This window comes from Trichomonas vaginalis, chromosome II, assembly GCF_026262505.1.
Source record: "Trichomonas vaginalis G3 chromosome II, whole genome shotgun sequence".
NCBI classification, from domain to species: domain Eukaryota; phylum Parabasalia; order Trichomonadida; family Trichomonadidae; genus Trichomonas; species Trichomonas vaginalis.
Genome location: NC_067204.1, coordinates 10237704 through 10255158, shown reverse-complemented (window position 1 = coordinate 10255158; position 17455 = coordinate 10237704). Strand labels below are relative to the sequence as shown.

Genomic DNA, 17455 nt, shown 5'->3' with positions numbered 1-17455 from the left:
TTTCATCTGTGATAATATCTAAGTTTCTTATTATCGGTAAAAAGTTTATGTAATCATTAATGTATTTTTCATCAATGTGACCCTTTACTTCAGCCACGAATAAAGTATTTTTCTTCTTAATAATTCCCAGTGCTTTTGCTTTCTTTGTTGCTGTATCACAAATGATAACACCATTCAATCTTCCCGGCATATACATTTTATGGTCAGTATATTGAATGAAATCATGAGGATTAGATGAAAATGATGAAGGATATAATGAATTAAAGTCAACACCAACGAAATGAGTCATAATGTTGGTGGTGTCCTCATTTGATACAGTTTTAGTTTCTGGATTATATGAAAGTTTATTAATGTGTGTGATTCCTTTAAGATTAACACGATGTTGAACATTTGATAGACCACCAGTAATTCCATTACGGAGAATGTGATAAGCTTCAACTGAATCTAAAGTCATTGGTAAATTATTTTTTAATGCATAATTTCTTAAATTGATTCTTAAACGTTGAACATCTTCATCTTTATTTGATTTTACGACATTGCAATAACAACACATTAACTGACAATTTTCTTTGGTATGTGGTTTTTCATTATCGATTCTATCCAATGTTGGTTTATTTGCATATGTAAACGCTTTACCACACATTTTGCATTTAGATGAAAGGATTAAATCGTGATAGTATTGAAAATCATCCATTGAAACATTATTTTTAGTATCTCTTTCTGCTTTTTCATCTTGTTTCTTATATGATTCAATTTTATATTTCCAATACTTTTTCGTTAATTCAAAACTTGATTCCACATTTTCTTCTTCTGGATATGTTTCGTTAGGATTGAAGTTCTTATATGCTAACGCGTAACGAATCATTGATGCATTCGATGATAAAGAAAGATTATGAAGCATGTCAATTTTATAAACAAATGTTTCTTCATAATTTTATCAATTGGGTCAATCATAATTTCAACATCTTTATTGCAATAATGAATAAAATATTCTAATCTATTCTTAAAATTTTTAGCATCATTGAGATATATTTGATAATCACTATCTGATATAGTTTCTTGGTTAATGCTGAATAAAATGAATCTTGTGAATGGTTCCACTTTTATAATTCTTCTTCGTAATTCTCCCATGTGATAAATTGATAAGGGAAAAAGGATTTAACACGTGATTTATTGTTTCCGAAATCTTGAGTGAATTGGTCTAATGTCCCACCCGCTATATAATTTCTGATGTCAATAAATCTCAATTCATATGGAACGTTTGTTTTCTTTACAATGATTTGCTTAAATTGTGAAGATGAACCCAGCATTGATTTTATTTTCCATTTTGCAGTGTTTAAATCACGAAGAATTAAATTTAAATCAAACTTTCCCGAATTAAAACCTATGATATTCACTTTATTGAATTCCTCATCTAGAAGTTCTTTAAATGCTTCCTTCTGTTTTTCATTTAATGTATGAGACAAAGTCCCCGCCGTTTGGTCCGTTTGCGACTTCATTAATTCTTCATATTGTTCAATATTTGATTTAGCAACTAATGAACAGGTTGAAAATAAAAACTCAATCCAATCAGAAATAAAAGAATCACTTGAAGTTAAGCAAAAATTCCTCGTATATGTTTTATCACGGTCTACGACCTCGCCGCTTTGCGGCTTTAATTTAACCGTTGATGATACCATGAATGGTTTTAAGTAAGCGTTCAAAGTTGCACACTCAGAAAGTTGTAATTCTTCTTTAGTCTCTAATGTTTCGAAGTCAAAAGTAATATAATATCTTGTCGGTTGATAATATTCCTGCAAATTGTGAGCTAATAACCACTGATATATCTTCTGTTTCGTAATATGTGGTGTATATGGTTGCTGGGTCTTTTGCAATTGAACGTCTTGAATTAATCTTCCATTATTTTCTTTACATTTCTCACAATGTTTTAAAAATCTTCTTTGGTTTTTCCTTTCTGGATCATCACGGATAGAATATACTTCTTCTTTGCAAAAGGGGCAAACTTTATATCCTGTGAGTGCTTCAACGTCTGTAATTCTGTCAGCGTGAAGTTTTCCACATGGACTCTGTGTTAATAAAATATTTACTGTTTCAAATTCTGGATCTATCATTATTGATTCCACTAATGGAAAGTCTACCTTGTTAATGTCTACGTCTTCTGGTTGAGGGTCACAATAATAGAAATCAATATTAACGTTTAACATTCTTGCTAACCTCTCACTTTCTGATGAAATGTCAAATCCTTCATATGCATCTATGGCTTCATTTAAATAACTTCTACGAGTTTTAGGATTAACACCATCGGGAATGTTATAGAAGCGTTTAAATAACCTTCTACCTTCGGCTCTTATTTGATTATCATTCATTTTAGCTGTTCCATTTTTGTTCATTTATGTAAGAATAAAAATTAAAAAAATAAATAAAAATAAAGTTTATTTTTTAAAGTCCGAGACTCAGAGAGTCCAGGGCTAAAGTCCATAAAATGAATTAAGAACACATAAATTTTTATCATCTGCGACGTGACGAATACATTTTAATTTACTCAAGAATGCGTACCCTGATACATTAAATCTAATTCCTGTCTTATTTAATTTCACAACTTTGAAAAGGAATGTATGAATAGCTATAAAATGATGAGATGATGTTTTATGGGCTGCTTCCATTTTTTCTGAAATAAATGAATAAATATAATGTTTATAAGTTTTCATATCTTTTATGTTCTTAATAACGAATGGTATAGACCTTTCCACTTCGTCTTCCTTCGGTGCTGTTCTTTCATATGAAACATTATTGGTATCTTCAATAATGAAACCACAATCGCATAAAATTTTATAGGTTCCAATGGTTTCTTTTGATATTTTATCTAATAAATCAAAAACTTTATCAACACCTGTACATTTATTTAAATAATAATTTGTGTAAATATCATGGTCTTCTTTCTTAATCGTATTTGTTGCATATGTTACATTTTTCAGTGCTTTTTTGAATTTTTCAGAATCAAGAGGAGGTGAAAGTAATATACATGGATAATCTCCATCATCAATAAACTGAAGCTTATGTTTATGAATAAATTTTGTGCCTTCTTCTGAAAGTGTTTCGTCAATATCACCATCTAATAAATTTTTAGTAGATTCCAAAAAGTAATTTTTATATCTTTCCTCATGTGATTTTTGAACTTCTGATTCTGAAGCTGGGATATTCATTAAACCCTCTACTTCATTCTCAGCATTTCTCAATTCCTTAATTTTTTCATCTATTTCATTTCTTAATTGTTCCAATTTCTCAATCTCATCGTTATAATATTCATCTTGTTTAATTTTTTCTTCAAAATATTCAGGAGGTGTTTCAAGGCTCTCTGAGCCCAGGTCCTCTGGACCATAAAGAGGAATATTCTTCTGTTTTTCAATTTTTTTGGGATATAAATATCTCATTATAGCCTTTTTAGTAATTGGCCCGTTATATTTAAATTCATTCAACAATCTGGAAAACTCTTTCACATTCTGCATATATGTTGGATAAGAACCGTCTCCAAAATTTTCTAAAATATTTTCTAATTCTGAATTAGTGAACTTTAAAGATTTCAATGAATTAGTTGTTATACTCATTTATTATAAAATAAAAATAAATTATTCAAAAATGTAAGACATGAATTTTTAAAGTTTATGAGGTCTTTGATTATGACTCCATTGATTCCATTCATGATTTAAACAATGTTTAATTAATCGCGGAATATCTGACATCATCTATATATATAGCTTCTTTTATAAATGATGAAAAATAAATTATTTTAAAATTAATGTTAATTTTTTTAATGTGTTTATTTCATTATGTATGGGTTGAGTGTAAATGTCTTACAATTTTGAACATTTTTAAATCTTGATTTATTCAAAAACGTAAGAATAAAAACCGTAAGAATCATACATTTTTTACTTCATATGTAAAAAAAATGATACAAAATCGTTCAATATTGTATGAATTCTTACGTTTACAAAAAAAGTCACACAACCCGCACTCATATACTACTTTTTTTAAATTTATTTTAATATACCTCTTTGATATAACAATTATCATGTTTTCAGACCCACAGAAACTATTGATATTCAAATTTTCAAAATTTTAACTTTACTGTTTTCAAATCATTCTACCAACGTATCATTGAAGTTAAATACTGTTAGTGCAATCGAACAAAATTGAATCAAAGTTAAGCAAGTTAAAATTGAATGGATATGAAATCTAATTTACCCTTTTTTTTCATGGACATTAAATTTTGCTCAAAATAAAATTTAAAAGTGGTAGTATTAATGCAAAACTATTACTTTCCAACAGAAGATTACAAAACATCGAGTTATGTAGGAAAAACCTCACCTGCAGATTATAATATTCATAATTCCGAGTTCTTCGATCTTCATAATCGCGCAATTTGTATATCATCGGACTCATACCAAACGCGACTACTTTCTCATCAGTGCACCTTTACCAAATGTAGTTATTCCTCTTATAAGGGAGGATCGATATATTTTGGAACAAGAGGTGCATGCGCCTTAATAAAAGTATGTGCTACAGAAGCATTAAATACAGGTTCAGATAATGGAGGAATTTTTTCGTATCAAGAAGTGTCTAAAGAAGATTCTCCTATAAATTTAATTGATTTGAGCACAATATTTAATTGTGGCGTATCAAATTCTGGAAATAATATGATTGGTTTTGTAAACGGAAACGTAACTCTAAGCGATACAAATGAAAGTCGAAATTTAGCCTCGACTGATCCTTTTTATCAAGTAGATAATGCAATAGAGGCACAAGTAAAGTTCTGTGAATTCGAAAATTCAACGTCATCTTATCACACGATGGCAATAGATTGGTCAAGAGAAACTTTGAATAGTTGTAATGTTGTAAAATGTAAATTGACAAATATTCAAAGAGTAATTTACCTTTTTAATTCTCAGGTTACATTAACAAATTGCGCCATTTTACAACACGAAAGTTCTGTTTATTTCTATATAATTAAAATTTCTTCTTTAACACTTATAAAGTGCGCTATAGATTGTGATTCAACCGGATTTGACACTCAGGGTAGTCCATCTAACAAATTTAATACAAATCTATTAGGAAAATCTTCATTCATTAACACAATGTCATTATTAGAATATCAAACCTGTTTGAATAAGGATTTCTATAAAGTTCAAAATAAAGCTTGCATGAGTGATAATTTTTTACACTATACTTATATATCCACATCATACGCATCTGCTTTTATTTCTAGATAAGTAAACCATGATGTATATTAACAAGATTCCGACCAAGTTATATGGGCAAGCACAGAATCATCTTTCTAATACAAATACTCATATAGATGTCCGGAATCAATCTCACTATAGAGTCAAAATTTCTGTTTTGACATTTGAGTGTCAAAAAACTGAACATGTTGGAAAGCGGCGATCTCAATATCTCCCATAATATCCACTTTTTGATGGAAAAAACCGCTTTTTTTAGCTTGGAGATTTTTTAGGAAAAAATTTTGGGATATTAATGTTAAAAGGCTGCACTTACGCTCAAATGACTTTAATTGAAGGCCATGACATAGGGGCGTAAGTGCACCCTTAATGAAACAAAACAAAACAAAAACAAACAAACAAACAAACAAAAAAAAAGCACAATATTATGTCAAAGTTATACTCAAGTCAAATAATTAATTGTACATCAAAAAGTCGAGAGTAATACAAAATTTTGCCATGCGTTTTATTTAAGATCCAATAAAAATTACGGAATAGCAATTTTTTTATTTCTAATAATAAAATTCATCCTCGAAAGTATCAGAAAAAGAATTTTCTTCTTCATTATTCATCAATGCTGCAATATCAAGTGGGGTTTCTCCATCTTCATTTTTTTCATTGATATTCGCACCATGTGAAATGAGAACTTCAGCAGTTTCTTTACTATTATATTTTGCTGCAATATGAAGTGCGGTTTCTCCATTTTTATCCTTTTCATTGATATTCGCACCATGTGAAATGAGAACTTCAGCAGTTTCTTTACTATTATTTATTGCTGCAAAATGAAGTGCGGTTTCTCCATTTTTATCCTTTTCATTGATATTCGCACCATGTGAAATGAGAACTTCAGCAGTTTCTTTACTATTATATTTTACTGCAATATGAAGTGCGGTTTTTCCTTTTATGTCTTTTTCATTGATATTCGCACCATGTGAAATGAGAACTTCGACAGTTAAGTTGCTATTATAACGGGCTGCATTATGAAGTGCGGTTTTTCCATAATGATATTTTTTATTTTTGCTTACACCATGTGAAGGGAAGTATTCGATAATGGATGGAATATTAAACATCGGTGAATAAAAAAGCATTCATCAAAATCATTAGTTTGATCGAAACAAACTAAAAAGGACTCAAGATTATTGTAAACTCCACAATTTTCTAAATAGATCTCTATATTGTACTCATTCATCAAGAAAGTAACAAAATCAATGTTGTGTGAAATTATTGCATAATACATGCAACAACTATATGGTTTTTGATATTTCAAACATTCATTCATAATCTCTTGATTTCCTCCTAAAAATGATAATTCTAGACATTTTAGAGTTATTTCTGAGTTAAATTTCGTTCTTAAAAACTTGAAACAATCAATTGCTCCATAGTAACAACATAATTCAAGTAATGAATATCCTTCTTTCGTAGATAATGGATATAAATCGCTTTTAAGTATTTGATCTTTATCAAATCCTTCTCTCTCCGTAAAAAAGATGAATCTTTCGAGGTCATTATTCATAATCGATCTGTATATTGTATTTTCCGTAAGAATTTCCAGATTTTCAGTTTTGTTTTTTTCTATGAAATCATCAAAATTGCCTAATTTAATTCCATATTCTTTATAAAACATGAATTGTGAAACTTCTGTGACATTGCTGACCTCTTTGACATGATATTCATCAGATATAAGTTTGGCAAGAGATAAATATGACTTTGAATAGCGATTTTTAAACGGAATGAGATTTAAAATGTCTCTTATTATGTTTTGGGGAGGATGTTTATTTGAGTCAATCAATACTGTTTTAATATTTTTGTAAATAGAGTTTAATTCTTCTTCCTTTTCCGTTTTCAACTGATACAACGCATTGAATATATCAATGTAGTATTTGTACTTACTTCGCAATTCACTGTACTTGATTGGGTGAACGTCTTGATCGGACATTAATAATTTTTATAAAGGACATATTTGCGTTTTACCATATGGCGTAATACTTAAATTTACTAGAAGAAAAAAATCCTATGTTATACATGTGGAAAACAACGACAACAAAGATTTCGGATATAAATCATGAATTTTGATTAAGTTTATTGATAAGGAAAGACATAACAACAATAGAAAAGTCTAGGACAATAGGATTATCATCCGGATGCTTATATTATACAGGCATATCAGGTTTCTTTTCGTCCAAAAGAGTTAAATAAAGTTTTGTGATCTGTAGTGTGAATATAAAAACTTATCATGATTCTTTATTCCAAAAAAAAACAAATTTGTAATAATATAATCTATGGCCTCAGGCAACTCCGCTTGCCCAAAGGGTAAGCATGCCACCTTCGACAAAGTAAACATATATTGTTTATAGGACATGAGTTCGTTCAAATAAATTTGAGTGAGATTGATCAAACAATATCAATATTCGATTTCAAAGATTATTACATAAAATACAAGACAGACTCACAGTACAGGCTAATTAATTTAGAGGATATTTTTAGATATTACAATTTTCAATGAAGCTTCAAGCCAGTTGTCAAAAATTTCGTGTTAAATTCAATGAAAACTTGTGCTTTATCGCATCAATTCATTGTATATCATTTTGCATAACAAATATAACAAATTCATACATAATATCTTCCAAATTAAATTTCTTTCAGTTAAATGAAGATCAGCTGAGGTACAATACTCAGTACTTTTTATTGTGATATTTGTAATGTTATTTTGATTTCATATTAGATTGCATATTCATTTTCAAACTTTGTTCAATAACAAATAGTTAGAAAAATCTAGGATATAACGAAAGAATATAAAAAAGAATTTACGATAAATTATAATAAAATTTAGATGTGCCAGGATAGGGTATTTTCACCATTACCTCTAACAAACAAGAACGGCACATCAAGGAAAGACAATATATCAAGCCAGCTGATATATATATTCGGGATTGTTGTTTCTCTTGGAACTAACATTGTCAAACAAATAAAAGAAGACATGGCCGAGTAATTCCTGATCAAATCAGACAACAAAAGATACCTTGTTGTTAAAATATTATGATGTTCGTTTTCAGGAATTGAATTTCCAACTAAACTTTGCCATTTTTGCTTTGCGAGAAGGGAAGGTTCTTCATTATTTACAGAGACTTCGATACAAATGACTTCAGCTTTGATTCTGAACTTGTAAAGCAAATGTTCCATTCTTTCTTGTGTCTCTTGGAAATCTTGATTTTCATCCAAAAAGCTCAAAGTCATTATCCTCAATTTTGCGTTCTTCCATTGTTTTTCGCGGCTCAACAAATAAGGCAACAACAATGTCAATCCACCATCATCAGCGAGCCACCAAACATCAATTGTTCCGTTCCTGTCGACCTCTTTGAATCTGTTCAAGTGTCTTAAAACAGTTACACTGAAATTGGCATCGAAAGCTGTTTCCAAAGTAGTAAAGAATTCGGAAGAATCATCATTTCTCCAATCATCAGGGAACTCAAGACACAAAGTATTTGGTCTTAATGTTCCTATACCAGCAGTCAACAAGAAATCTCTTACTCCTTCATGGAAAGTAGGAGCACAAGCTATATCATAGAAAACATGGTAAGAATCATCTGCTGTTATGAAAGATTCTGCTCTTTCTTCAATGAGTTTCTTGATGTTTGGAGGTTCATTAGTAACAACAACTCTTCCGACAGCTGCCATTCCATGACCATTTAACAATTGGTTGATGAAATCAATTGCGTGCATGCAATCATTTGGTTTCTTTTGTGTCACAAAAATCATATTTGATCTGTAAGTTTTAACATGAGGTTGAACATTATATAATCTCAAGGCTTCTTTCATTGTTGAATAGAAAACATGGTTACTTAAAACACTTCCCCATGAATCATGTATCTTAACAAATCTATCATATATTAATATAACAGATCCCATGACAACAACAGTAACAATGAAAATAATCCAATTAACTAAGCATGCTCTTACTAAACAAACTAAAACTAAAAACAAAGAAAACCATTTGTTATAAACCTTGAAAACAGGTCTAAATCCAGGGTTATGTTGAGAAGCAGTTAAATACAAACTGAGATTCAACAAAGCTAAAGGAATAAGGAAGAAAACATTTGTCAATGATTGAATCATTTCTCTTGTATTTACAAAAGAAAACAAAAATCCAATGAGGACAATTGTTACATTAGCAATAACTGATTCATTATTGATCATTTTAGCATTGATGAATTTAGGTAATAATCCATCTTTCACCATTTGTGTAACAGTTCTAGATCCACCCATTGTCATTGTTATTGCACTTCCAAATCCCGCGCAAATGAATCCGATGTAAGAAATCAATGGATGACTGGAAATTGTCATGAAAGATGCAACAGAATCAGGAAGATTTTCAAAATTAGCACTTCCTGAAATCAAAAACAACATCAATAAAAAGAAAACAGTTGCTGTAACTAAAGCGGAATATCCGCCAATAGGAATTGCTTGTTTTGCTGGACTTAAGGACCCTGAATAGTCAGCAATAGTGATAACACCATTCACTGATGAGAAAAGATAGAATAATTCTAAATCAAACTTTGCTCCGGCCGGTTTCCAGTTTTGTTTGAATAATGCTTTGGAAAATCCTTGGTAAAATCCATCGGCTGATGGTTTTTGTACAAAGAAACCTGCATAAAGGAAGCAAACACCTAATGCAAGCCCTGCAGCCAAAATACAAATTAATATAACTAAAAATTTGACACCAAAGAATTGGAAAAGTAGAACAACTGAACAGGCAATGAACTGTATAAGTATCGAATCACCGTATCTCGACTTCGTCATAAGTTTTGGAGAATATAAATTTGAACAAACGTGTCCTATGTTGAAAAAGTTAGAACTGATGGATGAAGCGTGGCCTAAGATGATTAGAAAGCCAATTGCTGCGGCGTAGTTGGTTCCGAATGATCTAGAAATCAAATAATAACAGCCGCCTTTTTGCATCTCACCATTTGTGGCTAAAGCTGAAATACTAGTAAGAGTTCCGTATGCTATAAGTGTGTATGTGAAGAAAATGATTAAACCGTATCCTAAACCGAAATTTTCGATTGTTTTTGCAATATCAACGCTATAAGTAATGCAAATCAAGTTTACGACTGTTGGAAGATAAAAACCCAACATCAAACCAAATGATAATGATTTAAATTTGAATCTCTTCTTATTTTCAGGCTTTTGAATTTCAAATGTTTGTTGGGAGCCAGGCGTTCCTTCCATGATTGAAGTTCTACGAATTTCAGAGATTTTCGGTCTCGCAGATGGAACTTTGTAAAGAATTGTGTCTGGAACAACTTCATTTGCATTCAGGAAAGCGGATGGAAGGATTTTATTTTCCGGAGGTTCATTTGGGACTTCCCCGGTTGTAGCAGGCTCAGCAAGAGGAGTCTGCAGCTCCTCCATAGTGAGAGGTATTTCAGACATTATAAATTTGAATTGAAAATCATCGATCAAAAAATTTATATCCTTTATGGATAAAGTGAGAAACTAATTCCTATCATTATTTTTTATTTATTGTTTTTTTATACAAATGCCCGATAGAAAATAAAAGTGACGACCATTGAAATTGAGAAGAATTTGAATGGGTGTGAAAGTTATTTTTTATTATTGTATTTTTAACCCCATTAATAAGGACTCCAAATAAAACCATCAAAATTCAAAAATAACATCGCATTCCGTGGTCAAAATCAAAATTCTTCATCGAATACAGCCATATAGTGAAGATTATGCCTAAAAACATCCATGTATGCACTGAAATTAAAAAGATTGTTATTAATTGTGTTTTGCTCGATCAAATGATTACAATCTTCAAAAATTAATCATTGTTTATTATATATCTAGATTTTAAACACGTTGTTTCCATTAATATTGTTGTTATATATGGTAAAAATCATATATCGACTTTGTTATGGATTAAGATGGATGAAAAGCCTTGCTCTTCACAAAATAAATACATTACATTGTTGGATTTGACGAGCTTTATTATGATTCCAGTAAATTTAAAGTAATATTCAACTTTAAAATCATTTGTTTTGCTAAATTCAGGATTTTTATTAGGGAAATTTAATTTTGCTGCCTAGTATAAGATCATTGGAGTGAGTAATGCTTTCAAATATCATGTTTTTACATTGCAAAGTGTCACTTTTTCGAAAAATATGATTGAACCTGACAGAACCAATGAACAGTTAAATTCAGCTCTCATCTCGCTTCAATCAAATTTAACTCAACTAAAGCCTTTACTTGTTGAATTAAAAATGAAATTTACTGATCTCAAAAATCAACCAATTGTTTTTTCGAAAGAATTGATTCAACCTTGCCAAAATGTCATTCAATCCATAGTTGACATATTCAAACCAATCGAAAACATATATAAACATCCAAATCCACAAGCAAATTTTGATCATTTATATAATAAGTTGATTACAGACACTACACAACTCATTTCATCAAATATTTTGAAGCTTGATGTTCAGATTCCTTTGGTTGCTTCATACATTCCTTTGTTAATTTTTTATTTTCAAACAAATGTTGGAACAGACTTCGATAATGGCCTCGATAACTCCATTAACACACTGTTTTTCACATTCCACCAGTGTCTAACTACGAAATTACCAAATGTTTTCAAATTAAATATCGATCAAAACATAATTTCATTACAAACGTTCCTTGAAGCTATAAAACCTGACGAACAATTCTCTAAAGCTACAGATCTAGTCGAAGAATTACTGAAATCAATAAAAGAAACGAAAGATTCGAAAAATGAAAAATCAATCAAACAACTTAACATTTCTATTTCGAGTTTTAGGGCCAACATAATCCCATTCTTACAACAGATTTATCAAAATCAAGAAATCAAGTTGAAATATCTTGGTTTTTCGAGTAATCTCAAATCAATCGAACATTCGATACTTACAGAGTCAAGATTATCCAATATCACAAAGATTGCAAACGAAATCATCAAATATTTGACAGAAGATTCAAATTCTTCAGTAAATCCAGATTTTACGTTCCAAAAGTTCGACCTTACAAACTTCTTTACATCAGTATCGAGAATTCTCATACAAACCGATGAATTTTCATCGTTTCCTGGAGATTTAGCTCAAATGATCCAAAATCCAGGTTTAGATTACACAGAACTGATGACAAAGATATCAGAGGTTAAACTTACAACACCATCAAGTGAAGAAAACCCAGATCCAAGCTCAGAATTCAAATCAAGTTTATCATCAGAAGATTCTGACATCAGAAAGGCTTCTTTGACATATATAGCCAACCAACTTCCTATACTCTACAAATTGGCCAAATCCCAGCAACAGCCGTCGATTTTGGTCAAATTATTGTCATCTCTTAGGAAAATAAGGACGATAACAAAGTTTTGCAAGGAGAATGATGATTTCATTACATTGTACGAATATTTGGTCTATATTTTGTTACTTCCTGACACCAAAAAATTTTATCCAGTTTTACATCCGATTCTTGCAGAGAATTTGCCATCAAGAGAGTCCGTATCCAAAGTACTTAACATTGCAGAGCTAGAATCTCAGGCAAATGAGTTAATTGTCTTGATTGCGAATACAAATTCAAATCAGCTGATGCAATCGAAGCTTTCTGAGGAAGATGTGATCAATCAGAATGAGGCGGCTTCGATATCAGTGGATTTGGCCCGTCCTATTGATGCTCTCCAGTCATTAAATATAAATCTTCGTCATGCAGTTGATTTCATGGAATTCTTTGGGTTACACGAGTCTTTTCTTGCCGAGTTAGGAAGTAATCCACAGAAAGAAGTCGCTAAAAACCATGACAAAACTGTAATTAATTTGACATCTTGTCTTTTATCACTTTTACAGAGCCAAATCCGCGTTGACATCACAGAGGAATTCATGAAATCATGGATTTCGTTGGTTACAATGGCAATGACTGAAGAAAAAGTTGATTTTTCGGAAATTTTCAGAACAATTCCATTCATAGACTACTCAAATCTATTAATGGAGAGTACATTAAAGTGCTGCAGCCTAGTTGCCGTTGTCCAGAACATCGTACAGCCTGTTCTAAGGGTAGATCAAACGAATTTTGATTATCATCAGTTGTTATCTAATACTTTATCACTTCAAATCAAGTTCTTTGACTATATCCTTTCATTACATGGCCAGCCAAGCGATGTTTTGTCAACAATGTCCGCAACTTTCGAAAATTTGAAGAAAATTGCTTACGATTGGGTTCCAGAACTACTTAAAATTAACCGGCCAATTGTTTCGATACTCGGCATCACTAGTATTCTCCAGAAAATCCTTAAAATTGCCGGTATTTCCGAAAATTCCGAACAAATCTTCAACATTTTCAAGAGTAACCTCATTCTAGGTGTTTCATCTTCATTCTCCGTAATCAAAGATATAAATTTGGCCGACAAAAACCAAGAAATTATCGACAAATTTGTTGATTTTGATTCAAATGACCTGAAATACCTTTTAGATTGCAAATCCGAGAAAGTAGATGAACTCATGAAATCATTAGTCTCCACATTTATGACGATTGATGACATAGTTTCGCCTGTGAAACTTTATGATTCAATGACTCGGTTTTTGTATACAGTTGCTGGTTACGCCTCCTCTCCATTCCTTCTTAGCTCCAAGAATATCATCAAGATTATGAAGGAAATCTCAAAAATCGCCACGGAAATTGATGATGGTTTGAGATCTGGCAGCAGAATCGATATTTTGTACTTCCAAGCTTGTATCAAGAAGATGGACTTTAACAATCTTAATCTTTCTAATGGAGTTGATGGAGATCTTTCGAATTTCAAGTTGAATTTGTCAACAGCGAGCGAAGCATCACTTATTACGATGATATCCATGTTGTCATCGACGTATTTCAACATAGAACTCGATTACAATGACTACAAAGTCCCTTACGAAGATATTTGTCAAATTCCACAATTATTTAGCAATTCCCTGACATTTTTGAAGAGTTTAAGAGAGTATTCATCAGATCCACGTATCGATAGCCTCATAAACAAGATCAAACAGATAATTCAGAAACATACCAAAAAAGATGACCCCGAAATCGAAGAATTGGATAAGAAGACACAAGCTATAAATGATGAGACCAAACAGCTGATTGGAGAATTATCACATTTGGTCAAACAATACAACGAATTACTTGGAGATGGATTTAAAGTATCAAGTCCACCATATGACAGCTTCCAACAGCTGGATAAATTACAAGTAGAAGCCAGTTGTCTCAATATCGAGGGAGAATTGCTAAAAATCGAAGTAAAATCCCTTGAAAAAGAAGTAGAAAGAATGAAAATGATCGCAGAGAAGTATAACGGCACTGGAGAAAGAAGTCCACAAGTAGAAGCTGTTAAAAGAATCCTTAGAGAAGTAACAAGACCAAAATTGACCCTTCCTGATGATTCCGCAGAATTATCTCAAATGTTCGAAAAAGTTTCAGCCGAAAACGAGAGATTACTAGACGAACTGACCAAAATGCAACGCGGCGTAATGTCCCACGAGGACCAATTGGACATGTTACTCATAAAAAGTGACGAAATCAGAAATGTCCAGACACATACACTGGGAAAGGAAGAAACGGATGCAATCAAGAGACAGATACAGGAGACACAAACAAGTATCCAGAACTTAAAGAGGAAATTGGACAAAGGAATTGTTGGAAATCCAAATGCACAGCTTAAGAACTTCTTGAGACACTCAAGAGAACTCGCGTTTAATGATTCAAAGCCAAATGTGTCCTCACAAAGAAGATTTCTTGAGGAAACAATGGAATCTGCTGAAAGATTGATGAATCAAAGAAATGAACTCATCGCTAAGAGAAATGCCTTGCTTGAAAAAGCTCAGAAACAATAAATGTAATTTTTTTATTATTATTTTAAATTTTCTTCTAATTTTTTTTTTTAATAATTATTTTGTAATATCAATGTTTTCTTTGAATTTTTTTCACACAATGGATAGCAAGCATAGTTGTAAGTCTATATCCTACAAAACAAAATTATATTATTTTTCGAATTATAAGCAAATTTATAGAATACAACTTCAAAAATTATGAGTAAGTTAGTTCATAATTATTTGGCTCCAATATTGTATTTTTTATTCCTCAAAAAATTAATCAAATAACTTAAGCTCTTCACTCGAACTAAACGCTTTTAAAAGTAATCAATCATGCTTTTCCATTGAAAAGAGAATTGATTTGGAAAATTTTTTTTATTTAGGATAGTGATGATTACATTGTAAATATTACCTGTACTCATTCTATAAAGTATGGTTTTAATAGAACAAAGCTAATAATGAAATAAATAAATATTGGATTGCGATTTCAAATACAATGATATTTTTAATAATTTCTTTCAGAATATTCTATATCTGTCGAATGAAATGACAATACTGTTGCATGCTAAGTTCGGTCAAAATGTAAACCTCTCAATTTTATCGTCGGGGAAAGTAACTCAATTCCTTCAAAATTATTCTTTAAATATTGAATTTAAAGTTATTTAATTTGGATTATAAATAAATAGGCTAATACAATATTTAAAAATGAGAAAAAATAACTTTTCAAAGAACTTTTCATAATCTCAAAGAAAATTTTTTATTCAATAATTATATAAATTAATTAACATTCATAATGGAATTGGATTTTTTTTATAAAAAATTGGTCCTACTTAACTTTTTGAGAGAATTTGGCTTTTCATTTTTTATTATGAGTAGACCAACCATTCCTTCTTGGTGGTTAATTCAAACACGCGAAAAACTTGAATCTCGCGAACTCAATTATTTAATTGCGTGTAAGCGAGTTCCATACGAGGATGAAATGAAGTGTGAATTTAGATCAATTTCGAAAAACACACTTAAAGCAGCATACACAAATGCAAATTTAACGCCCCCAAACGTTAAACCTGGTCCGGCACCAGATGATATTACTCCTGAAAATTTGCAATATGTTCTCCAAAAATTTCAGGAATATAAGTGCGGAATCCAAAAGATGTTTTGGCGTTTAAACATGGATCAAAATGTTTATTCAGTTTCCTACAATAAACTCAGAAGAATTTACAGTATTTTGGAGATCAAAGAACCAAAAAGTGACAGGCCCCCTCAAAAATATTATACGCCATATGAAGCAACAAAACCTGATACCATATGGCATGTAGATGTTCATTTTTTATACGGTTCACAGAGGTTACCTGTTTATGGTATAATAGACGATAAATCTCGGTTTTTGTTGGCTTTAAAAATTTTGCCAAATAAATCTTCCGAATCTACAACAAGAGTTGCCGAAGAAACGATTGGCTTATATCAAAAGCCATTTTGTTTCTGGTCCGACAACGGGGGAGAGAATATGGGCCAATTTTATAATTGGCTCATGCGAAACAACATTCAAATCCGCCACACTCTCCCCCATATGCCGCGCCAGAACGGCAAGATTGAAAGGCTCTGGCCGTCTCTTGAAAGAAATGTCGGCCGGTCTTCAAATGCAAAACAAATTCAAGAATTTCTTGATAAATTCAGGAAAAATTACAACTCAGTACCACATAAAACCCTTCCCAAAAAGGGTTTTCGCCCCATGACTCCAGAAGAGTGTTACAATGAGACACCACATTGGAAACAGGGTGAAACGCCATTTTGGAGAGTTATGATTGATGGACACTTCGAAATCAAAGAAATACCGAACCATTGAATACACAATTACGAATAAACGCTTAATTTTTATAAAAATCATATTACATTTTTCCTGAATTTTTAAATTGTACAATAAAGATGGAAGGCTTTGGGGTACATATTAATATAATATACCTCAAAGCCTTCCATCTCCACTACAAATGGGAGAAACTTTGTCCGAATAGTTTAACATTCGGACAAAGTTTCTCCCATTTAAGAAGGAATTGCAGGGGTAAGAGTACATAGTATGAATATATACCTCTTACCCTGCAATTCCTTCTAGAAAGTAGTTAGTATACATATCTCGTGTACTGAGGCACTGCGCGCCTCCTTACCCATTATATGTGAATTTGACACTTTACAAAACCGTTAACGTATATTTTACAACACTAACGACTTCACTAACGACTTCACTAACGTTTTCACAAACGACTTCATTAATGTAAAAATAAACGTTCTCACTTACAAAAGTATTGCAACTCCTCCCATTGCTGTGCTTCACATAACAGC

General features: G+C 31.4%; 7 protein-coding genes across 7 annotated transcripts, besides 4 other annotated features; 2 read left to right on the top strand and 5 right to left on the bottom strand.

The window, feature by feature from the left end:
• Positions 1–3626: part of a mobile genetic element that runs on past the window's edge.
• Positions 85–865, bottom strand: TVAGG3_0519000 (DNA/RNA polymerase superfamily; the record flags this gene model as incomplete). Its single annotated transcript, XM_051237170.1, has 1 exon — positions 85–865. A coding segment is annotated over one exon (781 nt), but the record flags the coding sequence as incomplete, so codon positions are not given.
• On the bottom strand, positions 1104–2366 carry TVAGG3_0518990 (uncharacterized protein; the record flags this gene model as incomplete). The annotated part of the gene is made up of 1 exon (XM_051237169.1): positions 1104–2366. One exon carries the CDS (start codon positions 2364–2366, stop codon positions 1104–1106), a length of 1263 nt encoding a protein of 420 aa, XP_051094993.1.
• On the bottom strand, positions 2469–3605 carry TVAGG3_0518980 (uncharacterized protein; the record flags this gene model as incomplete). The annotated part of the gene is made up of 1 exon (XM_051237168.1): positions 2469–3605. One exon carries the CDS (start codon positions 3603–3605, stop codon positions 2469–2471), a length of 1137 nt encoding a protein of 378 aa, XP_051094992.1.
• Positions 3627–5579: 1953 nt separating the features above from the next.
• Positions 5580–5600: a mobile genetic element.
• Positions 5601–5619: 19 nt separating this feature from the next.
• On the bottom strand, positions 5620–6343 carry TVAGG3_0518950 (cyclin-dependent kinase inhibitor 2C-related family; the record flags this gene model as incomplete). Its single annotated transcript, XM_001325661.1, has 1 exon — positions 5786–6343. One exon carries the CDS (start codon positions 6341–6343, stop codon positions 5786–5788), a length of 558 nt encoding a protein of 185 aa, XP_001325696.1.
• A 1710-nt stretch (positions 6344–8053) lies between these two features.
• On the bottom strand, positions 8054–10703 carry TVAGG3_0518940 (the record flags this gene model as incomplete). Its single annotated transcript, XM_001325662.1, has 1 exon — positions 8100–10703. One exon carries the CDS (start codon positions 10701–10703, stop codon positions 8100–8102), a length of 2604 nt encoding a protein of 867 aa, XP_001325697.1.
• A 731-nt stretch (positions 10704–11434) lies between these two features.
• TVAGG3_0518930 (uncharacterized protein) lies at positions 11435–15169 on the top strand (the record flags this gene model as incomplete). The annotated part of the gene is made up of 1 exon (XM_001325663.1): positions 11435–15142. One exon carries the CDS (start codon positions 11435–11437, stop codon positions 15140–15142), a length of 3708 nt encoding a protein of 1235 aa, XP_001325698.1.
• Positions 15170–16289: 1120 nt separating this feature from the next.
• TVAGG3_0518920 (transposase family) lies at positions 16290–16964 on the top strand (the record flags this gene model as incomplete). The annotated part of the gene is made up of 1 exon (XM_001325664.2): positions 16290–16964. One exon carries the CDS (start codon positions 16290–16292, stop codon positions 16962–16964), a length of 675 nt encoding a protein of 224 aa, XP_001325699.2.
• A 73-nt stretch (positions 16965–17037) lies between these two features.
• Positions 17038–17233: a mobile genetic element.
• Positions 17234–17455: part of a mobile genetic element that runs on past the window's edge.